This window comes from Grammomys surdaster, unplaced genomic scaffold (genome assembly GCF_004785775.1).
Source record: "Grammomys surdaster isolate TR1022 unplaced genomic scaffold, NIH_TR_1.0 174, whole genome shotgun sequence".
Classification (NCBI taxonomy): Eukaryota; Metazoa; Chordata; class Mammalia; order Rodentia; family Muridae; genus Grammomys; species Grammomys surdaster.
Window position 1 is genome coordinate 23,685,488 of NW_021604622.1, and position 27,129 is coordinate 23,712,616.

The 27,129-nt window shown below is 41.8% G+C and overlaps 1 protein-coding gene across 5 annotated transcripts in view; it reads left to right on the plus strand.

The window, feature by feature from the left end:
- The window catches only part of Ctnnd2 (catenin delta 2), an 810,313-nt gene that overhangs the window by 485,115 nt on the left and 298,069 nt on the right, over positions 1 to 27,129 (plus strand). For all 5 annotated transcript variants that reach the window (XM_028767562.1, XM_028767558.1, XM_028767559.1 and 2 more), the window contains one exon: positions 5,714 to 5,969. In XM_028767562.1, the coding sequence (XP_028623395.1) occupies positions 5,714 to 5,969 (256 nt within the window). The remainder of the gene's footprint in view (positions 1 to 5,713; positions 5,970 to 27,129) is intronic.

Here is a 27,129-nt window from a genome sequence, read left to right on the forward strand (position 1 = left end):
CAGCAGTTAAGAACACATGCTATTCTTTCAGGATACCTCAGTTCACTTCCCAGCATCTCTGTGGTGACTTGCAACAATCTAACAATCTGTGACTCCAGTTTCAGGAGTCCTAGGCACTCTTCTGGCCTCGGCCAACACTAGAGACCTACATGGTACACAGACATACATGGAATAAAAATACCCATACATGTAAAGATATATATATATTCATTCAAGGGTTAAAACAAACATAAAAGACAAAATTGTTTTTCTTATTATTTGCTGACCTCCACTTTCTGTTCCTCATAACAGAATCTTACAGTGTGGCCAGATACTTGGATTTTATTTTCTTCTTCTTCTTCTTCTTCTTCTTCTTCTTCTTCTTCTTCTTCTTCTTCTTCTTCTTCTTCTTCTTCTTTTCTCCTTCTCCTTCTTCTTCTTCTTCCTTTTCAGTAACCATCACTCACAAAGCAATGTGTGGATTTACTAGCAAGGATACATTGTTCCTCTCTCAAGTATAGCTCAAAAAGCATCTCTATTTTGCCTTGACAAACTGAGATTTTGTTTGCTAGCTTTGCAGAAAACAAACAGATAATTTCAGCAATGGCACAGGTGTCTGTCAAAGTGTCAAGTCCACTGCAGAAGGCCCAGCCGTGTTAAATCTCCCCAGAGAAGCTGGCCACGCAGTTCATGGAGTCCCAAGGGCTCGTGGGGCACAGAGGGCTGTTTGCAGAGGAGGTGAGAGGAAAGGAACAAGGTTGTGAAGCTGATGAAGTGCCAACTCCTCCAGATGTTTGGCAGGAGGCTGTTCTGATGGATGGAATCACCCGCAGGGTAGATGGAGCTCTCTAATTCTGATGGAAGAAAATGTATAATTGTAGAAATTAAGGAGAAGGTAAATAAAATGAAAACTCACAGAATGGTATTTGTTTATCCATGTTAACAGACAGGTCTGCTTTGCACAAGATATGCAGAAAGCTAAATAGCTCAGCAAGTCAGAGGGTAGGATCGAACCTTGACTCTCACAGTGTTTTCCCCAGTACCAGCCATCACATCCCATGAAACAGCAGTTGTGACACTGTTATTTTTCTGACTCAAGGTTTTGCTCCATACCTCAGAATAACTTCAGACTCCCAGTGTAGACAAGGGTGGGCTTAAACTCACAATCCTCCTGCCTCAGCCTCTGAGTACTAAGGACAGAGTTGTCCATCACTCTCCCCGACCAATTTCACTTTCTCTAATATGACTACAACTGTCCATTCATTCAGTGTTTTCTGTGTACCTGATATCTAAAACGAACTGTAAGTCTCTGATCCCATAGAATAATATTTAAAGCATTTGCCTTAAATATTAGGAATTTCACCATTGCATTGCTGGAGGTTATAGCTTCTCATGTATTTTGTTCTCCACAGTCATAAGATGTGTTCTTCATATTAATCATATATAATGTGATTATATGTGATTATATATCATATATCTGGTATATAATTATATATCAGCCCTCTTGGCATTGATAGATGCTTTATATTTATAGCTCTGTCCTTCTAATTTAATAGTATAGATTTTAATTTAAAATAGTATAAATTGGAATTATGAATTTTTATCTTGAAACTATCTCTCTTAGTGAGAGCTACACAGAGGTTTAAATATCCATTAAAGTCTGGCTGGATAGCCCAGTGGGTATAGTATTTGTTGTCTAAGCATCAGGACCTGAGACTGAGTCCCAGTATCCCCTGGGGAAAAAGCTAGTTGCGGTGCTGTGTATCTGCTATTTAAGCACTGGGCTGGCAGAGGAAGTAGGATCCCAGAAGCTCTGTAACCAACCAGCCATGCTTGATCACTCAGCCCTGTGTCTTGTGAGAGGTCTCTGCCAAAAAAAAATTCAAAGTGAGGGTGCCTGATCCTGAGGTTGACCTCAAGCCTTTAGCCTCTCATGCAAACATGTCCATACACAAACACTCTTTCCCCCTCTCTCCCTCCCTCCCTCCCTCTCTCCTTCCATTTTTCTCTCCATGTTCATGGATGATACCTCAAGGGGGCAATTTATCAAAGTCAAAATTACTGAATTTGCAGTTATTGTGAGTCTTGAAAACCGAGGACTTGTCCGTCTCAGATTCTGTACCTCACACCACCATAGCCTAACACAGTGATAGCATGGATGGGACCCCGAATCAAGACACTGTAAAACTAAGACAATTAGACGCATTCTTACGTGTGTCTTCTTCAGGTGAGGAAAAAGTCAGATGTTTGGGATATTTTTATACAACTTTTCTACGTAACTTTATAAATCTGATATTTATAAAAACGACATAAACTCGTTACCCACCAATCTATCATAATTTTCCAGTGTGATATTCGGGTGTTTGATTCCTGTGATTAACCCATCTCTTCCCTCTACCTTTAGTTGACATTTCCTCTGCTCATAAGATCTCTGCCATTATTTAAATTTTACTCATTCTACTACGCAACTCACAAGTATTTGTCTAAGCCTGGTCTAGGAACGGGTTGTAAGCATACCATCTGGAGACCAGCCACAGGGGCTTACATTCATCTTCTAGTGGAGACCATGCTGGTAGACAGCGTCATCTCTCCAAGCCTCCCTTTCCCATCTGTAAAGCTCGAGTGCTTCCTCTTTAACAGCTTGTTGAGGCGGCGTGACTTGATACAGGGATGCAGGAGTCTTCTGATGTCCAGTGCAAGGACCTTTCCCCTTGAGGCCCCTTGCATCGCTCCTTTGTGTGGTGCTGTAGATTTCAGCCTCCATTGTGGACCGCTCATTAGTGTACCGCTTCCCCTGTGTTATATATCGGATGCTTTTCCTGCATTAAAACCAAACAATACTCCCAGGAGGCCATTCGCTCCCTTCTGTGGACTCAAGTTTCATCTTAGAGAAACCATTACCTTATTTAAGAGCAGGAGTCCAGATTGGACTTCTGACACCAATCACCCAATGAGCTATATGGTCTTTCCCTGTAAGAAGCCACAATGAAAACAAAGCAGGGGGCTGGAGACTTGTCTCAATGGTTAAGATTTCTAGTCCCTCTTGCCTAGAACCTGTCACTCACAGGGTAGCTCAAAACTGCCTATATCTCCAGTTCCAAGTTATCCACTGGCCTCTTCTGACATGATGCAGGAAACAGGCACATGTGTATTGCACAGACATACATGGAGGTAAAATATTCGTATACACAAAATAATAACATTAATCTAAACAAAACGTCAAACCAAGTATGAACTTCGCCATCTCCATCACCCTTTTCTCTAGGCCTTGCTTCCCCGTTTGCCATAATGGAATTTCACACTGCTGCACATTCTGAGCCCATACCTTTGCATTCTTGACAGGTCTGGGGCTGCTACCCATCCGTCTTTTTCCTAACCCCTTTTCTGCTGTAACTTGGTATCTTCAGACATACTGGGAGACAGTCATCTTGTTCGTCTTAACCATCGTAGCAGTATGTAAAAATGGCCTTGTGGGTGTGATGTATGAGCTTGGACATACGTGTTCCTGTGGATGCAGGAAGATGTGTGTATTTGGTGTCAGCAGGTACATGTGAGTAAGGTATGAGAAACAAGCTTATGCGTTGATTGTCTTTGGGACAAGGTCTGGAGGTCACCAATTAGCCTAGACTGGCAGCCAGGCGAGCCCCATGGATTCATTTTTTCTGTCTTTCAGTATGAGATTGGCAAGCACCCTCTGCCATGCCCAGCTTTGTTCCATGAGTCCAGGAAACCAACTCAGGTTCTCCTCCTTCACAAATAACACGTTACCAACTAAATGCTTCTCAGCCACCAAAATGGCCTCTATACACTGCAACATTAGTTCTCTACCACATGTGCCTTCTTTTGTGAATCACCAGGATCCACAGCAACTATATTTTTAGAAAAAAAATTTATTTTTGCCTGAAAACAATTTTCAGTAAGAATAAACACTGATGCTTTAGTCTCCTGAATGAAGAATGTACCTCTGTGAAAGTGGTGCAGTCTATGTACTAAGTTTCTCCTTGATTTTCTTCCTAGCTTATCCTAAATCTCAGTGAAAGTGGTGTTTTGTGTCTGTATTCTTATCTAGATTTTAAACTGCCTTGATTACACCATACAGGGTATTCTTAATTATATTTTAATTTTTTTATGACATTTATATCTTTATGGAGACTGAGAATGGGCACCTGCCACAACTTCACTTAGCTACCATGTCTAGCAATCACTGTAGAATACAACCTCTTAGGGAGTGTGGGCGCTTTTTCTCCATCACAGAAAACAGCAGTTTTCATTGCATTAATCCCTGTTCTCCTAAAATGTTTGCCCATTGTATCATAAAGGATGGAAAGTCGATTAGAAAGGTAAAATCCTGAGGTCATGGGTTCAAATCCTGACCTCAACAGGAGAATCTCATCTCCAGTTTACTTTGAACATTTGTTATTTTGACAGAATTCCTTACACGCCCTTAGCAATTGTTTCTTTGATGTGACATAATTACCTTTATGTCTCATCTGGTATATGGCCCTCATGAGAAAAGATGACAAAAAATATGACAACCTAATTCTTGGGAAGTCAGAATTGTGCTGTGTGTCTTATAACTGAAATCTAATTCCGTACAGTGCACATACAGGTATGGCATCCTGTATCTAGGCACTGCATAACTCTGTGTCTGTATGATGTCACAATGTGAATGTCCTCATAGTGATTGTGCCTGACAAAGGCAAGAGTAGCAAATACCCCGTCACCTCCCGCACATAGGAAAGATGATATTTCCATTTTAATGTGTCATTTTGACATTAGATGTAAATATTTTTGAGAAACAGATAAAAACAGAGGCCCGACACCATCTTAAAAAGACCTCAGGAAAGAAACGAAAATGGAGATTCGGTTGGGAAACAGTGGAACTGATCTTAGTACTTGCATGAAACCTCAAAGCAACCTAGACATGTCGGAAAGGTGCAAAGACTCCGGGAAAAGCCGCATCAGCTCCTTACCTGCCTTGCTGCTGGATAGCTTTTTCCTCCCCCTACACATCTACCATCTCTCTAGTGCGTTTGTCCCTGTCACTGCTTTCTGAGAAACAGGGACATGAAACCTTTAGGGATTTAACAGAACAGAGAAGAGCCCAGCACGGACGCTGTGGTAGCACTAATTATGCATCTTGAGCCTTCCTCTCTGATCCATCCCCACAGTTATACACTCTGCCTTCCCTTTCCTCTACTCTGGAAAAGGAGTTGGCCGCTAAATTTATTACGAACTTCACAACGTTGATCTGAACACATTCTGAATGCTCTCCGCTAGACCAATAAAGAGCTAATTGAGCTTCCTTATAAAGTATTCTCCGCTGGACTTTAGCGTAGCCTCTGCTTGGAGAGCAAACCCAGGGCCTTATGCACGCCAAGCAGACGCTCGCTCAGAGTCACCATCGAGCCCAGGTTGTAGTCATGAACAGTGGTCATGTGTGGGATGTGTGTGCCCTCCCTTTGATGTCCTTTAGCAGTGCACACTTAGCCGGTATGTGTGTGCCCTCTCAGCATCTCCAGCTCACTTCTGAGACTGCATGCGCGTTGACATTTGACTAGAGAACCATTGGCTACATTGGGTCACCTGTGACAGATTAATTTTGTTTTATTCTTTCGAACCCCTGTTTTTTTTTCTTATGTGTGTAATGTTCCCCACCCCTGCCTAGACCTGGTTAACCATTTCTGTGAGCAGGTCCTCAATTTTTTACTTTGTCCCTACTTTCCTGTCCTAGCCCCGTCCTCCCCTGGTGTCGACTCCGTCCCCTTGCAGCGCACAGGCAGCCAACACGGGCCACAGAATGCGGCAGCAGCCACCTTCCAGAGGGCCAGCTATGCTGCTGGCCCAGCCTCCAACTACGCAGACCCCTACCGACAGCTGCAGTATTGTGCCTCCGTTGACTCTCCGTACAGCAAATCTGGCCCTGCCCTCCCACCCGAAGGCACCTTGGCCAGATCCCCATCCATTGACAGCATTCAGAAAGACCCCAGGTGGGTGAAACCATATTTCTTTACTTGGAGATGTATAAAGAGGTTGTGTAACCTAGTTTCCTCTCGGCACGCTTTGAGCTGTTAATGCCTGCTTCTTATTGGCTGAGAATGAAAAGGTTAGCTTTGCTTTGGCTTTATGATTTTTTGTTTGATTTGAAATACAGTCATATAGGATGGACCCCTAATATCTCCAATGGGTACTACATAAAGAACTAGTATAAGAACAGCTTTGGATGCCTATGGGTGTGGCCATCTAATTTGATCTGGAGGCATTCTCAGTGAAGTGAGAGCAAAGAGCAGGACCTGGGCAAAGTTCTCACCTGCCCTTCTGTGTCATGGTCCACATGTGCTCCTGTCTGAGAGAAAGACTTGTTGCCATTCTCTTTCTTTCTGTTTATCAGGATGTGAAGCTCACCCATCCAAATTACTCCAAAACTCGGAAAGTCAGAAGTTCCCTATCGCTTTCATTCTTTAAGTCTGGAGATATTAGGGTGGGCTGTATAGGGAATGGTAAGAAGTTCGCTGTGGATTATTAAAGAAGTGGTTCTGTGATGTGCGTCTCATTCACTTTCTTGTTTCCAGCAGCGGTGGGGACTTACAGGGTACCCTGTTTCTAAAGTTGATCCTGACTCCCTGTGAATTCGTGTAGATACTGTCCCATGTATGCACACAGACAGATGTGTATTCTCATATTCTCTCTCTCTCTCTCTCTCTCTCTCTCTCTCTCTCTCTCTCTCGCTCTCTCGCTCTCTCGCTCTCTCGCTCTCGCTCTCACTCTCTCCCCCTCTGCCCTTCTCCCCCTCTCCCCCTCTCCCCTTCTCCCTCCCTCCCTCCCCCCTCTCTCTCCTTCTCTCTCCCTCTCTCCCTCTCTCCCTCTCTCTCTCTCTCATACACACACACATATATACATACATACACACACATATATGTAACCGGCACCTGTGAACACTCTAAATAGGCTGGGAATCTGGTATTTATTCAGGGCAGGGCTTGAGTGTGGTGATGGGTTTGAAATTCCTCTCCAGGCATTTTCCTGACAGAGCACACAGCTTCTTATGTACTATATCGAGAATACGCATGTTTTTTCTTATAAAAAGAAATTGCTTCTTCAAACATGAAAAGGCAAATGGGATCATTTCATAGTGTGCTTTGAGATAGCCATCTCAATACAAATGAAGCCCACATGGAGGACCCTTGCTAAGTGTTTGGTACAGCCTGCATTGTAAAGCTGAATTGTACCAAAGGCTCAGCCCTGACTGCAAGGATTGAAAGCACAGCTCAGCCTAGGTGCTCAGTGCAGGTGTCTTCAGTTTCAAGCTTTTACCACAGTCAAGAGCCTTTGAACTGAAACCTGCCCTTGATGTTGAAAGCATGTATGGTTGGAACATTCTTCAGAAACTGTTTTTATTTGGAAATAAGTAAAAATATATGGAAATTTAAAAAAAGAAACATGGTGTTCACATAGAGTTCTCTGTCAGAGTTGACATTGTTTGATTTTAACATTGTATATTTAACTTACGGATATATGTGTGTCTAATATATACATATATATAAAATCAACCTCCTGTTGCTATAATAAGACAGGAACCAAAGAGAGCTTGTGGAAGAAAGAGTTAACTTGCTTACATTTTCCAGCCATAATATATGATTGGAGAAGTCAGGGTAAGATCCCCAGGAGGACCATAAAGTAGAAACCATGGCGGAGTGCTGCTTCCTGGTTCTCTGCTTCTTCACAGGTTAGGGACCACCTGTCCAGGAATGGTGCCATCCATGGTAAGACAGGCCTGCATTAATTAATAATCTGGACAATTCCCCCATAGACATGCCCACAGAGAAATCTGATAAAGACAGTTACTGATCTGAGAAACTTTCACTCAAATGACTCTTAAGCTGTGTCAAGTTGATGGAAAGGTGGGTACACTCTCAAATGAAACAGGTGTCACACTGTAGGCATGGCTGTCTGCTAACTCACTGTGTATTTCAAGTTAGCCTCAACCTCATGGCCCCCTGGTCCCCTGCCACAGCCTCCCAGGTGCAAAGATTGTTACCATGAGCAACCTCGGGAGAGTAAGATCTTATCTGTGATAAAAGGATGTAAATGCTCATATTAAAGAAATTTGGCTTAATAAGAAACTAAATTTATATTTCTCTGGATACAGTCTAGCTTCTGTGTTTTATACCATGTGTTAAAAGCATTTTATTTTATTAAATGGAGTTCTCTTCCCTTTCTATATCGCTGTCACTTTTATAGGTTTATTTCTTTCTGTGTGTTGTCACAGCTCTGACAAGTTATGGATTGTGTCATTTATATTTATGGAGCTCCTGCTGTAAACCAGGGAGAGAAACACCAAGTAAAAAAGGGTGGAATGGATAAGAGAATCTTGCCCACTAATCTTTATTAGTGCGTGGTAAATTTGTGTGAGAATGAATGCTATGCGGATTACAAGTTCACCTTTGTTTTCAACAATGCTACATCCTGGCCTTAAGTATGTGTGTAAGTTCTGAAAAGTCCCAACATCCTGAGCACAGACAGATACACAGACAAAAAAAATAAAAACAGGGGATCATGGCAAGGGCTTTTCTTAATATAAAAAAAACAAAACAAAACAGATAAACCCAGGGATCTCTGGAATGAAGAATAAAATATAGTGATGTCTCTGTGCATTGTTTCGTTAAAGCAAAAGACTCTTGTTATTGCTATTGTGGATTCAAGGTCCATGTGACTCTAAGTCCAAGATATCAACTTTGTAGTCACATTTTATATTTCCTTGTATTGATAATTTCTGGTTGCTTCTGGGTGCATACTGGAACTATGTGCTGGAACACAGACAGCTAACTTTCAGGCTTCAGGCTTTCTACTTTGTCACTAGAAGCTGTTGGCTAGAATCTTTTGAGCCTCTCGACTCTTTTCATGCTGTTATTACTACACATAGTGTTCATTAGACTAGAAGCAGTGTTCACTTTGCAGCCTACAGTCCCATGAGCTGAGGATACCTACAAGTGCTGTCCAGTACCCAAGTCCATAAATGTACTGGTGACATCATGAGAGCATTTTGTAAGCTTTGTGTTGCATATGCTGGTAGGAGTAGTTTGTTCCTTTTGCATCTTCTCTGGCTTTGTCAGGTGTGGTCCATAGTTCTGGGCAGCTGTGTAGTGGCAGGGAGCACAAGGAAGTGGTTTCCCTGGCTATAGGGTAGCACAGCTATTTTGCATGTGTGGTTTTTGTTACAGTTAGTCAATTTTTACCAGGATCTAACACTTTGATCTTAACAAAGACCAGTTTCTTTTTCATTAAAGAGCTGTATAGGACTCTTCAGTAAGAAGTTTCCAGGCAAATATTGACTTTTAACATAAGAACTTGAAGTCAAGAGAGTCTTATTTGCTCTCCCAGAGATCGTTCCTGAAGGCTTAGAATTTCCTTCTTGATAGTAGTGGGCTCAGTCACACAGATTTGGCAATGTTTTAGTCTTTTCTGCTTTTAACTGTAGACTCTTAACAAATTTTGTGTGTGTGTGTGTGTGTGTGTGTGTGTCTAATGTTGGCACACATGGAGATACACGTGCCAGTGTGCACACCGCATCAACACACTGATGACCTGGGATGTTGTTTCTACCTTCTTCCCCTGAGACAGGATGGTGTACTGAAGCTGGGCCTAGGCTGGCAGCCAGCAACCCTCAGCGATCCTCCTGTGTCTACCCCTCCCCCGATAGGGCTGAGTTGCTAGACATTTACAAAGTTACATGTGGCTTTTTATGTGAATTTTAGAAATTTGAACAGAGCTACTCACACTTGCACAGTAAGTGTCTTTATCAGATGAACCATCTCTCTGGTGCCAAAAAAAAAATCTCATTTATAATTGCAATTTTGTTTTGATTTTGTTTTTCATACAGAGAGATGCACACATGCACAGATGTCTTTAATGAAGACATTGTGCCCAAATCAGCAACTGCATTTTATTGTATATTTCTATTCTTTGGAGTTGTTTTAAGTTGAAAAATTGATCAATAATATAAAATAGGCACTTTTAGGAAAGTATATATTTATGACTACTACATTATTTGCTGATTTGAGATATTATAAAATTATTTTTATAATATTGACTTAAACATTATTTTTATCCATATTTTTACCAGTGCATGAACTTCAGTAAAGAACATGTTCAAATGCTTTTCTCATTACTTATCAATGTCTATCCCACTCATTATATATATATATATATTGAACCTTCAGGGAGAAAATAGAATTTTAAAATGCTTCTAGAAAGGTATAGGTTAGAATGTTTTTTCTTTTTAAATATTGATACCTAAACAGTACTACTGTGTAATTTAGATTATTATGTAGCTTAAGTCATATTACTTGGATGTTTGCACCTAAGTATGTGTAACATTCCCGTAGTCTACTTCTCTTGGGTTATGAATCTCTGCAGAGCCTAATATTCATTACTAACATCTAATTATCACTCACCTAACTAGAACTTCCAAGTTCAAAAGTCATTATTCATTTCAAGAAGTAGCCAGACACCTTCTCTGTGTCACCCAGATCCTGCTGCTGACCTTTCAAACTAAATTATTAAAAAGTCATTGTAGGATATGCTAGACCCAATAATATTGGTGATTTTGATGGTTGCTGTTGTTGTTGTTTTATGGGTTTTATTTTGGATATGTCTCATGTAGCCCTGGCTCTCCTCAAGCCTGCTATGTAGCTGGGAATAACCTTGAACTTCTTATACCACTGCCCCTGTACTGAGATTAAAGGTAGTCACCACTGAGCTCTCTTTCAAGTAATGCTGACAATCAAATCCAGGACTTCACGTATGCTAGACCAGCTACCGGCTGAACTGCAGCTTCAGCCTAATCTTCACACTAATAAATGTTGAAACAAAGTCAATGTCTTCTAGAGGTGTGTTCTCTGGTATTGTCTCCCATCTTTGAAATTAAAGCAGAATGTGAGAGTTTCCTCTTCAAAGAACAGTTTTGAAGACAGTTTCTTCACCACAACCCTCTACCCACAATGGTCAGACCCTCTGTTCCTCTTCTAGCTACTCCCAGCCTCTCACCATCCTGGCTAGCTTTCTTATCTGCCCCACACCTCAGCGTTATTTGTAGAAGGAGAACCAAAAATTCCTTGGGCCACTTACATTTATTGTGGTTTTTCCTGCTGGTTAAATGATAATAGTGTTAATAAGTAACAACCATAATAATCAAAATTAACTGATAATATGGCTTACGTCTGGTGTTAAGTCTTTTATACCATTATTTAGTGTGATCATCCCAAGATCTCTGTGGTATGACTCCCTCTTTAGTTACCAGTTAACCGTCTTGTTAAGATGCTCCTGGCCAGGACTGCCCATCTGTCATCATCCTTAACCATGTGACACTGTGCAGATCCTGCTTCAGTATGACCCATGTGCAATACAATATCAGCAGTGACTCTTCATTGTGCTTACTAGAAATGTGGTTGTTTATCGTCCAAATGCTTCCGAGGACAGGACTGAAGTGGCTTGAAGCTTCAGAATCTTGACTTGTATTCATTCAAGATACCTCTACTACTGGGTGAGACCACTGGGTTTAATGTCGCCAACTGTGTATGTGTGTGATGAGTTTTCATGATAATATAATTAATGTGGGGAACTACCTAACTGTTTTGAGTCAAGAGAAAGATAGTATACTCCTGGAACAGAACAAAGAAGTGATGGATCTGGCTTTAGGTAAAAAGGCTGAAGCAACGTTCTGAAATGATACTTCTTATCTTCCTGCCTTGTTATTCCTTCACAAATGAAGATGTGAAGCTCCCTTATTCTACCACGCACAGCCTGCTGTGGTGTGTCACTTGATGTCATAAGTTGCTTTTCTATACCATCTTGCGTCAAACATTTAATTGCCCATAAAACTGGAGCATTCAAAATATTCGTCGTTACCAGACATGTGGTAGCTCACTGTCAGTCATTAACCGCTGACAATTAGTTTCCATCCCCTCTTGAAAAGCTCTGCAGCAAATTAAGGTGATTAATCTGGAGGTTCTGGCATTGGCAGAGAGAAGATTAGCATTCACAGTCAGAAGAATAGTACATTTTAGCGTGACATTCCACTGTGTATGGCATAACCTGAAAAGTCCAGGAACTAAAATCTTCCATCTACCGAGCATCACCCCAAACACTTGAATGAGCTGCACTAGGTGTGTGTTACCAGGTAGTAAATGTGTTAGGAAGACTAAATACATGCATGCATGCATACATGCATACATACATGCATGCATGCATGTATGCATGTATACACACATATACACACACATGTAAATACATACATACATACATGTATACACACATGCAAATACATATACACACACATACATGTATACGCACATACACACATGTAAACACATGCATGCATGCATGCATGCATGTATACACACATGCACACACATGTAAATATATACACACATGCATGAATACATACATACATGTATACACACACATACATGTAAATGGAGGCGGAAAATGTAAGAAAAGGCAGTGGGGCACAGTTATATAAATGAAGTGTTAATGGAAGGAAGGAAAGAACATTCACGTATTGCCTTCTCTATTTCCTAAGACACTTCCATTTGTGCTTTGCTCTTTTCCCATGACTGGTGTTTAAACGTCCATATTGGAGCTGAGCTACCAGTTCAAGAGCCCCTTTGATACCACATTGAAGAATCTCACACTGATAAGCAGGTCATTTGTAAGAGGCCCTGAAATACAGCTTTCTTTCTGCCACACGCAACGGCTGTGTCCTAAAGGGTGCTCTTAGGGCTGGGTCTCCTGACTTTCAAAGTTAGCCCCGTGGATCCCAGTATTCTTTGACTCCACACATTAGTTTATTTTTGAAAGCTCAACAGGGTATCAACAGAGTGGCCACTCTCTTACATTGCCCAGAAGCATCCCCAATCACTTAAGACACCTGGAAAAGAGACATGAAATGACTTTGAATGTAGGACAGGTGTTTCAATAGAATAAAAGTAGTCTTGTGGGAAAAAGAAAACAACGTTGGTTAAAGATAGATGTTTGGAAACCACTGACTTCAAAGCCACATTAAGGGCGCCATCACTTCTCTGAAGACGGGAGTGATAAATGTAGTTTATGGCACTTGTATATATCCACCTCTGAGAGGGTGGAGAAGTTCACCCTGGCCTTTTATTTGCTTTACCTACATAGACTGTTTTGAGTATTCTTGATGAATAAATGAGTAGACTATTTCTTCTTAATATATTTTATGCTCTCCCTAAAAGCAGTATTTACTTTTAATCATTTCCAAAAAAAGAATATATCCATATGTACCACACCATATAAAATTAACAGAAGTGAAGTTGGAGGTAGCTAGCATTCAGCATGACTCCCGGTAGCACTGCCTTCTGTTGTTCATGTCTTTTATCACCGTTGTCCACGATGAATTCAAGTGGGTCTGTGTGCATAGAAGATTGTGCAGAAGGGAAGTCTATGAGTTAGAAAAGCAGAAAGCATGTCAGAATTCTAGAGACACACAAGCAGTGCTGTGAGCCAAGTTCAAGGATCAGCTTCCCACTGTCAATTGAGTCTCTGGATTGTCCTGCTTAGCTCTCAGGCATGGAGGAACAGAGATGACTGATTATCCCTGATACTCCTTGTCCTGGGTTCCCATGCAAAGACACTATGAGATAATCATTATAGTGATCGCTGGTTTCAGTCATTGAGTCATGGGGTGTTGTCAGACTGAACTGAATCACCTTCTCCACCATCCATCAACCTTTCCTTTCAGCATCTCCCCTGAAACCCTTTACTTTCTGCTATTGAGAAGGGGGATACTCAAGAAGTTGGCATGACTGGTATGTTCACCCAAAACACAAATGGATAAACCTAATACAGAAAGAATATGCACCCAGTGTTCAGTATTAATATGGAATGAAGAAGTATAGATACATTATAATATGGATGAACCTCTGGATATTCTTAGTGAAATAAGCCCAGTATAAGATGGCAGATTGTTCGGTAGACTACCATAAGGCAGTAAAAGTAGCAAATTCACAGAGCCATACGGTAAAATGCTGGCGACTAGGGGGTATGTCAGAATGATAGTTAATGTGTAATGACCAGCAGCTCTATGTATGTGATGAAGATTTATTGGAATTGTGTTATGAAGAATTTTCACAGAACTTGCGAATGTGCTTTAAAATAACTAGAATGGCAAAATCTCTGTATATTTTATAGTGACGAATAGTAATTAAGGGGGCTGATAGGATACAGCTCAGCCAGGAAAGCGCTAGATATACAATCATGAGGTCCTGAGCTCTTATTCACAAAATAATATTCACTCTGTATAGTGATGGGTGTAGTGGAATATCCCAGCCCTGGGAAGACAGGCAGGAGGATTCTTGGGGTTTGCTGACCAAGCAGCCTAGCCAAATTGGTAAATTGGTGAGTACTAGATTTGGTGAAAGATTTTATCTTTAAAGAAGAAATGAGGCTCACACCAAGAGATGGCTCAGTGGTTAATAGTGCTTACTGGTTTTCTGGATGACTCAAGCTCCATTTCTGAGCACACCCACATCATGCAACTCACAATCGCCTTTAATTCCAGTTCTAGGGGATCCAATATCCACTGGTGCCCACGAGCATTTGTACTCACAAGGTGCACATGAAGTTATACAAGCAACAAGTACACACACACATTCAAATGAATGAATGACTAAAAAGTCAAGGAGTATAGCAATTGAGATAGACATCTAATGTCAACCTCTTGCCTCCACATGTACCCACATACCTGCACACATATGTGCACACACATGCATACACACAGGGCCTAACATGTACACACATACATGTGTACATATGTTCACAGACATGTGTATACACAGGGCCTGACATGTTTACACATACATGTGTACATATGTGCACATACATGTGTATGCACAGGGCCTGACATGTACACACATACATGTACACATATGTGCACACAGAAGCACACACAGGGTAATGGGCAACAACGCTAGCCAGGCACTACTTCTTATAAATAGAAGCCTACACAGGGTCAGAATAAGGAAGCTGGAGAGAGAATGAGTCATGCGGTGGATTCTGGCTGTAACAGTTTCCAAGCTGTGCCTCCCACCACCTCATAGGAAATGGTAAAAGCTGCTTCTGTGGAGCTTACCACAGCATTTCTGCTTTGCACTACTCCTCAAACGGGCCACTAAATTCTATAAATATATTATAGTAATATATTTCCTAATCATAATAACTACAATACCATGCTAAAGAATGAACATAAAGTAGCTTTTTAAATTAGAGCCCATGTTATCCTAGAGAACAAAAACATCTGTTTACACCACTTGAGGATTATTCATACCTCGTGAGTATCTTTATCACAGTCAGTTTTAGGCATTTTATTCTTTTACTCAGCCAAGATGTACTGAGCAAACGGTCAGCCACTGTTTTGGATATTGAAAAGTATTTGCATCAGGTCAATGATGTGGTGGAAAGAGTGACTAGGAAGTACACAGGAAACTGTCATGCTTAAACTCATACCAACTTTAAGTAGAAAGTAAATGAAGACTTAACTCTTACATTTTTATTTAAAATCACCCTTAGTCACTGCTCACGCCAAGCAGCACATAATTCTGTTTAATAACGTCGGTCCTCCTCGTGCTGCCTGCCGGCTTCAAAGCCACGTTCCAGCTCCTAACTCCGTCCATTTCCACTCATACCTAGGACAAGGCACCAAGTCACCACGAAAGCCCCCAGTCATGAAGCTTTCAACCAGCATCACGGAATGCGATAGGAAAGCATCCGGCTCTCCCAAGAGCCATAAGGACTCTTCTCCTGTGCCTTCACAAAGATGTAGCCATGGCTCAAGCCAGGCCTGGCATTACTAGAGAACAACTCCCTAAGGCAAATGAAGTTGGCAGTAAAGCACTTCTGCCATTGAAGGGTGACTGCCGTGGCGTAATGCCTGGGCATCTTTAGGTGAGTTGATGTGTCTCCATCAGTGCCTCATAATGCACTCATTGTCCTCTGTCCTGAGGATGACTGAAACATTGACAGATTTAAATTTGTCATGAATCAGATCGAAAGTGACAGAAAATGACAGTGTCAACATTGTAAATGTGGCTTTAGCAGCACAAATACTGAGTTTCCATGAAGCAATGTGTAAAATTCCTTGTTGAACACATTTACACTTTATCTACAGACACTTAAAACATGTTCAGGTACATATACACAAACATAACACACACATACTTAAAACATGTTCAGATACATATACACAAACATAACACACACATACTTAAAACATGTTAAGATACATATACACAAACATAACACACACACTTAAAACACATTCAGATACATATACACAAACATAACACACAGAGAGACATTTAAAACACGTTCAAATACATACACACAAACAAAACACACAGACACTTAAAACACGCCCAGATACATATACATAAACAGACACAGAGACATTTAAAACACATTCAGATACATATACACAAACATAACACACACACACACACACACACACACACACATTAGACCTACATCTGTCTAGATGCCTTTCAACATAACTCTCACCCCAAGGGCAAGGCGCCAAATCATCAGAAAGAATACATTTGCATTCTTCAAAAGCAATGCAATTCCAGTTTTATTACTGACATCATTGGTTACTAAAAACAGAGGCAAACTGGGCAGCGTGGAAGAAGCCCTTCAGCCCCTGGGCCTACACTATGCATTTGCAATTCCGGCCCATGCTCCAGGCTGAGGCGCCTGTGTGTAATGTGCTGCATTAGTTCATTCTGCACAGCCAACACTCACACGTTGCAGGGAAAGAGAATGTACTGTGGCAAGCTCAGTCAATAGGAGCTTGTTGTAAGTGTCCAGAGAGGTATGAAAGAGACAGGAAATGGGTTCAGCAGCCTCAGCCAGGAGGGCCTCATTGAAAACCAGTTCACAGGCTCAGATACAATAGAAGCTTTGGAACCCGGGCAGGATCTCTGAGAATGGCACTGTGGATGGAATGAGCCTGCCCCATGCCTCACTGCAGTCTGTTCTGAGAGGTCTAGGCCCCCCTGCCCTGCTCTGCCACCTTGCCACTCACCCTTACCTCCCTCCCATTCCTCTCTTTGGCTGTACTCACCGGGGCTATTAGGGCAAAGACTGGGCTCTGCCTTGGGCCTCTATGCCATCTTCTATGTGCAGAGCTCTCCATCACCTGGAGTTGAACCTTGCTCAAGAGATATGTTATGGATGCAATACCATCCTGTAAGTTCCCATGATGAACTCTTAACCACTAGATTCACAGTGTGTAGAAACAGTCTCCAAGCGGGTGATAAAAGGAAACTGACATTCCTGGGTTGAGGCTCTGATCCCATAGGACTGATATGCAAGACTGTATGCAGACAGTGGGAATCTAGTCATGTGCCAATTGTGGAGGGAAGCCTCAGAAGGGGGAAAACCCTGCCAGCACCTTGACCTTGGGCCCCAGTTTCTAGAGCAGTGGTAAATTAGTGTTAAGTTGTGAATGGCATGCAGGATGTAGCTTTTTATCACCACAGTCTAAGCTGGGATAGGGCCTTCAGTGAGCAGTCATGATGGTGCGTAGCTGGACAGAGGTTTTTCAGAGCTTGCATCTTCTGCCTGATGGTTAGCAGAGGTGCCTTTGGACAGTGTGAATAGGAAAGTCTTCAGCTGTGGTGGGACTCTGTGGGAAGCTACAGAGCTGTGCCCTGAAGGAGCAAGGTAGAGTGAACTCTGGCTATCACCACTTCTTTAGGAAGGACAAAGAGAGGGCCGGTCTAGCAGTCTTAACACTTTTCCACATAGACATGGCTTTCCTGAAGATGAATGAAGTATAAATTTAAAGCACAGTGTGCAGGTCAATATGGATCCATTTATCAGCCTGACAAAATTAATAATCATTTCATCACTTAAGATTTAAAAAATCACTGAAAAACTATTAGGCCCACCATATTTTGGATTTTGGATTAAAACATATTATTTTACTCAAACAAGTTCCAGAGTGAGCAAAAGTCAGTAGCATCTAGAGGCTTGCTCTCCAGTGTGTAGACCTGAGTCTGGGTGCTGGCGGGAAATTTAGAATCCCAGACCCTCCTCCATGCCTCAGACACCATGATCTACATTCTATCCAGACCCCAAGGTGAGAGCTGAGCATGTGGTTGTCATCGTCACTGACTCTATCAGAAACACCTCTCAGCCACCACATCCGGTTTATTATAGGAATCACAAACAATGGAATTAAGATGTCACTCTGACTGGTCTGTGTTAAATGTGCCTGACATTCTATTACAGTATTGTGCCAAAATAAAGTATTATGATTATTTTTATTTTTAGACTCGAGAGTGTTTCTTAAGTGATAAAAATATCTGAATTTGAGAAGCCAGGTGTTTCATGAAATTCATATTATGGGCCACAAAATATAAACTCACCATTTAAAATATCAGAGTATAGATTTTTAAACGCGGTTCTTTACCTACTAAAGTTTTTCTTGCCTTTCAAAGGTTTCTGCGTTCCCGTCTCCCTTTCCCTAGCCAGAGCCTTTAAATATCTCGTGCTTCTCTGACTGAACTATTCTCAGTTTGATGAGGAAGCTTTGAACCCTTTATCTCAGAATTACTTATCCTTGCCAAAGCCTTATCATTTCCACAATGCTTCCTTTCACTCTTTGTCCTCATGTCCTTGACCACCATCAGTCCCAGGGAAATGACCTCATCCGGTCTCCTCTGATTGCATCTCAGCAGTAGCATCCCTCTCCGCTCTGAGATCACTCAGTCTGGACATGGACACTCCCTGCATCTCTAATCTTCACCATCCCGGTGAAGCATTTTGTCTGTCTCCCGTCAGACAGATGATCCTCAGAAAGTTCATTCATGAATATCTTTTCAGTGTAGAAGAACATTCAAGTCAACGTCTTCAGCCAAGTGTGTCTATCACATTACAGCCTGCAATTTCTTGTTAGGATTGCAGAATCCCATATCTACTCCCAGACCCACAGACCAAAATCTGCAGGATCACCTAACATCGAGTCGTTTTACATTAGAGTTTAAGAAACTTCTATTGAAAAATCAGGATTGTCCAACCCTCTTTCTCCTGTGTTATCAATAGAAGGTAGCAACATTTCATATATCTTGTTTTGGTGCTGCTCACATTTGGTTTGGGGCTTAAATCTTAGGGACCGAGGGTGAAGGGCAAACAGATGATTTTCACCTTTGTAATGGAGGAGAGAAATAAAAATGCTCCCAGAAAGAGGCAGCCGTGCAGGCTGTGTTACTAGACTAGATGTTCTCAGAGATTAGCAATAGGAGATGCTTCCCTTGAGTTGTCGATGAGCAGTTCTCAGGCTGAGGTGGTGAATCTGACAGTGAAGAGACTCCTCCTGTTCCATAGCTGACCTGAGTCTTCATTCCACAAAGCCTCTTTCCAAGTCCCCTTCACCATTTTCCTGCCCGCTCTTCACAAACAGTGAACAATCTCCCATGTTTCAAAACCACTTTACATACATAGCATTTGAAAAATGTACATGTACAGAAAAGAAAAATAGGAATATGGGAGGATAACCAACCTGTCCCATTGTAGAACTTTCATTGACAGAAATAAAACCATCTCAGCAAAAGTTGGATTTTTCTAAAGAAAAAGATTATACTATTTGTTTCATAACTATATACCAAAATATTATGTCTTACTACATACTTTTGTCCAACTGTATACTACTACTCATGATGATCACTTCACTCAAAAATTAAAAGTTAGATCTTGAGTGTCAGAAGAAATGAATTACACAGGTATAGTTATGGGTGTGTATATTTTAATGAATTATCAGAGCACACTCTTGATCATTTTAAAGGGACAAAACACGGAGGTCCCTTTAACATGTGGAAATGCATCATAATCTACATTTTATTGGGTCAAGTTCTGACTCTTTCATTAGGCCTATAAAGGAAAATAAAACTTTGAAGGCTTCCATTAGGCGTCACCTTTGAGCCAGTTTCTCAGAAATAAGAGAGGAAACAGTCTCGGCCCCTTTCAAACCCCAGTTCAGGCAAAAAGGGGTCAGTTCTTTAACTACAGACTTTGATTTCCATTTAAGGCTTTTACTCTTTAGAAAAACAGAATAATGTGTTGGGTTGAAAGCTGGAAAAAAATGAACTTGGCTTTGAGGATTTTGAGAAATCGGTACCCATTCCTTAGCAGATTTCAGAAGTAAGTCTCAAAACAAACGGGTTCTTTCAGTTAATGCACAGCAAATGAAGATGTTTGGAGTGCCTTACAAACAATGGCCGACTATGCACTCTCCCAACCTGGTTCTCTTCAAGTTCAATGGCACACTGTCGCACCGATGGCACGCTGCCCTCAAATGGAGAAGACTTGGAGATTTCATCTTTTCAACAAAAGCCAGAATTCTCCCCTGCCAGTAACCTGAGGTGCCCTGGCCTTGTTGGAGTAGATACCATCTAGTGTCTCATTATTATTGCTAAAGTGAAGTAGCCACGGGAGATGCTTTCAGATACCTCCCTGATTCTTTGTAAAGGCAGACACGGCCTTTCGGACGGTTATTGCAGCTAATGGGGAGAGAGAGCTCCTTTGGCAATTTTTAACAAGAGATAACTAGGCCTGCCTGTGATCATTGTCTCAAGCTTTCACTTTAAGGTGTGCCTTGCTGTTCCAGTGTTAACTGAGGAGTAGTACACTAGACACCTAGGAATGGTTCTGTTGCATAAGGTATGGTGATGGGGCCATAGTCTGTAGTATTGTTTCGGTTCCATTGGTGTTTGTTATGTAAATTTCAGGAAAGGGTTACCAGGATCTGCTTCGAATTCCCTTATACCCAGAATCAAGTTCAGACATTCCAAGCTCTGGAGACAACCCAGACCATGTTAGAGCACACCTAAGGCAGTGGAGCTCAGTATCTCAAACATTGGATCCTGGTCTAGAGCAAACTATGAGGTAGTTGGAAGGTAACCCATCCCCCAGGATATGCTCATGATGACTTTCCAACTAAGCAAAAGTACTATGGGTTCAGGGAAGCAATAAGCACCCAGCATAGAAGACACAGATGTGAAGGGAAGGTATTCTGTAGAATCCAGTTTTCAACTTGACGTTCTTCTGAGTTTTGACCTTTAGAGGTAGTGTAAACAGATATCTTTATCATACTTCCAATCAAGGCCCCAAGGGGTAGGAGAATGTGGGGCTGAGTTTTATGAAGTTCCTGTCAGCCTCAGGATCAGACAAGGCTATGTGTCAGCCAGCATCCATGTTCATAATCTCTAGGGAAGGATCACAAGGAACCACATCTGTATACATGTGAGCACATACTGTAGGATTAGTCCTCTCATCTATTTAAAGTTCATGAGTCTTCTGGTAAGTGCTCCCAGTGGTTCTCCTCTATTAGGTCAGCACTTTGCATCTCGTGAGTGTATCACAAGTCCAGCTTACATCATTTCAAGGTTACATGTGTTGATAAGGCTATAATCCAGGGTGGCTTTGCAGTAATAATGGGGATTTCCTAAGCAATACATCATGACAGAAAAGTTGTTACTGTCTTTCTTATCCAGAGGCTGGGTTTTGATCCTTTTAAACTCTGTCCAGTTCCTACTGTCACCTGGGAGATTATGGCGCTATAACTAGGGTACTGGGCCATTAGCCATAATGCAGCTCTCCAGAAGGCAACATTGCTCTCCAGAATACAACATTGTTTTGACCTAATGACCTTCATTCCTGATACACCTACAGATGACACAAAGGGAAAGTTAAATGCCCTTTCAGTGTAACAGCATATGTTTCTTTTTCTTACTTTTTTTCTATTGTTTTGTAAAATACTATCCATTTTACATTGGTTTTTCTAATAGCTGAAAAGCTTTTGATTCTCTGTCTCTTGGTGGCAGGTTCATTATCAGTTTGGTTGTATGCTGCATTCTATTGGAAAAAAGATAAAGCTTTTTATCTAAAGTATTAAAGTATATTGAGCTCTTAATGTATTCAAGGAAAAGAAGAATGAGAGGCATTAAGTTTTGAATTTATAAAAATATAATTTGTGGAATACTTGTTTTGAAAACATCTTTATGCTCATCACGCTAAAGAACAGGTTACATAAATCGATGGTAAGTTCCGTTAGGCCCTTCTTGGGAATTGGTGTCATGTTAATAATGTTGAATATTAAACAGTTCTTGTTGTCAGCATTGCTGCTCTAACTCATTTTCCTTTTCCTGCTCAGCTGATTAGATGCTTAGTATTCCACCCATTCCCTCACCCACAGAGCCTTTTTGAAAACCGTGACATAGTTACTCGTCTGTCTAAGGGCACGAATATTTAGATAAACAAAAATCCTAATGGGAAAGGCAAAATGGCAGCTACTGTTCTCCTGAGCATGAAAACCGAAAGGTCTTAGTTCCCAGGGAACATTACTGTTTCTGCCAAAGTCTGTCAACTAGAACCATATAAAAACTAACAGAAAGAAAACCTTAGATAAAATGTTGCATTTGAAATTGACTTAATTGACTTCTGATGGGTGTTGGCCTTAGCACTTGGCCAAGCAAGTCCTGTGATGAAACGAGCTAGGAAGCCAACACTGTGGAATGGTCAGAAGCCCTCAGCCTCACTCCCAATCCAGATTCCATTAGTATTATGAAGTGTCAGATCGGTGATGGACACCTGGCCATTTCAGTTGAGGCTTTAGAAGCATCTCTAAAAGCCTCGTGGAAACAGAGAGCATATTATCTGTTGCACAATCAGATGTGACATACCCAGGTATTCTGAATATATGAAAAATCAGATGGAATTACAGATTTATACTGTGCTCTGTCTCACTGAAAACTTACCAAACAGCCGATCGGTTTTCTATATACAGTACACAGGGGGTCACAATGTGGCCAAGGAAAGACATGTCTGAACAGAAACCTGAATAAAAATTGACTACGTTCCAGCAGAGACCTCGTGCTAAGGGCCAGAGGGAATCCAAAATGCAAAGTCCCTGAGAAACTGCAGCAAGGAGATACGGGAGTCTGGAAACATCAACCTGGAGAAATGGAGCAAGAATGTGGAGGGTTTTGCAAGGCACAGTTGTGGGGTGTCTCTGTTAAGATTGGCTCTGTGATAAATCAGATGGAGAAGCATTTAGTGTTTTTTATAAATATGGATATTAGATTTTAAAGGATCCTTGGGGCTTTGAGTAAAATTATCCTGAATGGAGATAGGCTAGGGGCAGGGATACCTTGTAGATGGCACTGCAGACTCAGACAATAAGAAGGTAGTCCAAGCATGAAGTTAGGAGGATGTTTATCAGAAGTCTTCAAGTTGGGAATGTACTGAAGATGGAATGCACAGAGTTCCCTAAAGAATTTAATTCGGAGTTCTCAGAGGAAAGGACAAAGATACCCGCAGTAGCGTTGTCCTGAACAACTGGGAAGAATTTGTTTCTCAAGATGAGCCATTCCAGATGGCATCTAGTTTGGTGAGCAGGAGGAGTTCCATGGAAAGCTTGGAGCTTATCCATTTCTGTCCAAGTACAGATATGGACCAGAACCCAGAGCACAGACAAGGCTGGAGACCGGGGCATCCTTATCCAGGGACCGCACATGGGTCAGATACTGGTTTAAGGTTCTGCACATATTGCAGCAGTTTCATGATTCCTGATAAGGTAAGCGATATTCTTATCCTAATGCGACACTTGAGCAATCCACTCAAAGACGGCAGACATCTTCGGGCAGAGGAAAATTTGGCAGAGAAAACTGAAGTGATGCCAACCTTGAAAGCAGGGGGAGATCAAAGAGGGTGCTCAACCGAGGAAAGCAAAGGAAGAAAGCAGGTAGAGGAAGGGCAAACCTGGGTCAGCTGCTGCTGTGCTGTCTAGTACAAAGGCTGACAATGAACCACCACAGGCTGCAGCTTTAGATCTGGGATCTGGGCCGATAAATCTCAGATTGCTGGACTTACCAGCACATGAAGGTGAAAAAAAAAAGTTATCAAGTGTGGTGAGGTTTAGAAGTCCATGCAGTGTAGCTTCAGGAATATGGGCTGTCTTGGTTTAAAGACAGCCCATATTCCTGTGACCTTAAACTATTACCTGTATGTTCTACAGTTGTTCATATTTAATATGGTGATAACCTCACATTTTATTATCAGTTGTGGAATTGTTGTTTTGCTATGTGCAAACTGCATAAAATGATGCCTGACATTATATAGGGATTTGTCGTTATGAATGCAGCTTTGTTATCAAAGGTATCTCTAGTTATTTTCCTAATGTTGAGTCTGGGGAAAAGAGGAAATGAGTAATTACCTAAAACGTGTGTGTGTGTGTGTCTGTGTGTGTCTGTGTGTGTGTGTGTGTTTACACGAGTGCATGTGCACTCACTGACACACAGACTCTCAGGTGTGTTCTTTCCAGTAACAGATTTGCTAGCATGTTCTTAGCTGCTGGATAAAATGTGTTAACAGACTGATACAGTGTGGGGTGAGGGTAGGGTCATTGTGAGAATTGTTTGTGTTTGGCAGAAAGGTGGATTTAGTGACATCCAAGGAAAATGGGGTGATTTCAACTATTTTAACAAGAAAAAGGTCTGAGAGAGTGGGAATAGGCTCAGTCAGGCTGAAGGATCTGAAGAGAACGTCGTCTTCTGTCTTTGCACAGGGAAAGAATTTCAAATATCTCAGGTGAGCGTGAGGAGAGAGCTGGACTCTAGAAGCCTGAGGAGCCTCTGGGGGTCAGTATCTGGACTTTGGCAGGGTGGCGGTGCTGGAGGCAGGGTTTAGCGGTGAGTAGTGATGAATGGGTGTGGACATGGCATAGTCAGATCCCAAAGGCATGGCGATGGAGCAATGCCAGGAGGACTTGAATGGACAGTAAAGGATCCAGACCTTCATTATACCTGACTATGAGCCCAGGCAGGGGGCTAGCTGGGATCTGAAGAGTTACAGAGAGTACACAGATCTGTGGAATCAACATACTCAGGAATTCTTTTGGGTTAATAGAGAAAGAGCTGGGCTCTCTGAGTATTCATAGCCAGGAGCAATGAACTCAACCAGAAATTCTGCCCTGACAGACACTTCCTTAAGCATCCCAGAGAGCATCAACGCATCTCATTTGTTCCTTAGCAGACAGACAGCACTTGATCAAACTCCTAAGTCTAGGGCTCTCCAGCTCTCACAGGGCCTTTGATACAAAGAAATAATATTATACTCTATTTAGCACTGCACACAAGATCTGGGACTCTTCAGACATTGAAAGGGCCTCTTCACATTTCCACCTTTGCATAGATCCTCGAGTAACCTTGATAGTACATGCAGCATCCCAAAGTGTGTCAAGATAAAGATGGTTTTAAATGTACTTATATTTAGCACAAAAAATACTTTAAGTGGAGAAAATAGCATGCAGAACTATATAAAGAGTAATTTCAAGTTTATTACACGTGATTAGGGTTGCTATTGCTATGATGAAACACCATGGGCAAAGAAAAACTTGGAAAAGAAAGGGTTTATCTCACAGTTCCAAAGAACAGCTCATCATCAAAAGCAGTGAGGGCAGAAACTTACACAGGGCAGGAACAAGGAGGCAGGAGCTGATGCAGAGGCCAAAGACGAGTGCTTCTTACTGGCTTGCTCACCATGGCTTGTTCAGCCTGCCTTCTTATAGAACTCAAGACCACCAGGTCTTCCCATATCAATCATTAATTAATGAAATGCCTTACAGGCTTGACCATAACTGGGTCTTATGGAGACATTTTCTTCCTTGAGGTTTTCTCCTCTCAAATGACCCCAGCTTGTATCCAGTTGACATAAACAATCCAGCACACAGGTGAGACGTGAAGGCCTAGTGCAGATACTTAGAACATGAAAAGTGTAGCATCCGTTCTCAGCCCATTCCTCTTGCTAACAGTGCTGCCGTCACTACCAACCCGCAGTGGGCAATAACCAGGGAGCGTAGCCTGTGGTGTTCAGCAGCCAAAGCAATGAGGTGTACACTGCGGCAGAATGCACAGACTAGACTGATGCTAACGTGCTATGGGACAGCCAATCTAATAAACTTCACTTCTGCTTCAGTTTCTAAACCTGTAAAATCAGGATAAAATGGTGGTACTTGCTTTGTAGGGTTCTTTGCAGGATCAAGAACGAAGGTGTTAATGTCTAGATAACATTGCTTTTCGCATGACTGACAGCTAATATAGACACTCATAAGTGATCAAAATGATGACTGAATGGCTGTGAATGCTCAGCACTAAGTGGCACCTCTGTATCACCTTCTCAATGACCCAAGGGACATCAGGGAAGAGGAGACAGAATGATAGAGGAGCTGGAGATTGGGGAGGAGCCCTTCAAAACTCTGTCTCCTGGATATGTCATGGCTATTACAATCATGAACACACCGAACATGGCTGTCCAAACAAGACCTGCACTGGATGGATGGATGGATGGATGGATGGATGGATGGATGGATGGATGGACAGATAAGCAAGAAGATGATAGAAAAATGGATGGATGGATAGATGGATAGATGATAGATAGATAATAGGTAGGTAGATAGATAGATGGATGGACGGACGGACGGACAGACGGATGGACGGACAGACAGACAGACAGACAGACAGACAGATAGTCAGGCAGATGATAGACAGGTGAGTGGATAGATATTATAGCTAGATAGAAAGTGTCTTAATCAAGGTTTGTATTCCTGCACACATCTTGACCAAGAAGCAAATTAGAGAGGAAATGATTTATTCAACTTACATTTCCACATTGCTGTTAATCACCAAAGGAAGTCAGGGCAGGAACTTGGAGTCAGGAGCTGATGCACAGGCCATGGAGGGATGCTGCTTACTGGCTTGTTTCCCCTGGTTTGCTCAGTCTGCTTTATTATAGAACCTAGGACACCAGCCCAGGGATGGCACCACTCATAGTGAGCCCTCCCCCTTGTTCACTAACTGAGAAAATATCTGACAGCTGGATCTCATGGAGGCATTTCCTCAAGGGAGGCTCCTTTCTCTGTGATAACTCCAGCTTGTGTCAAGTTGACACACAAAACGAGCCAGTACAGAAAGATAGATGATAGGCAGATGATAGACAGGTAGATGGAAAGATAGATAGTATAGATGATAGATAGATAGATAGATAGATAGATAGATAGATAGATAGATAGATAGATAG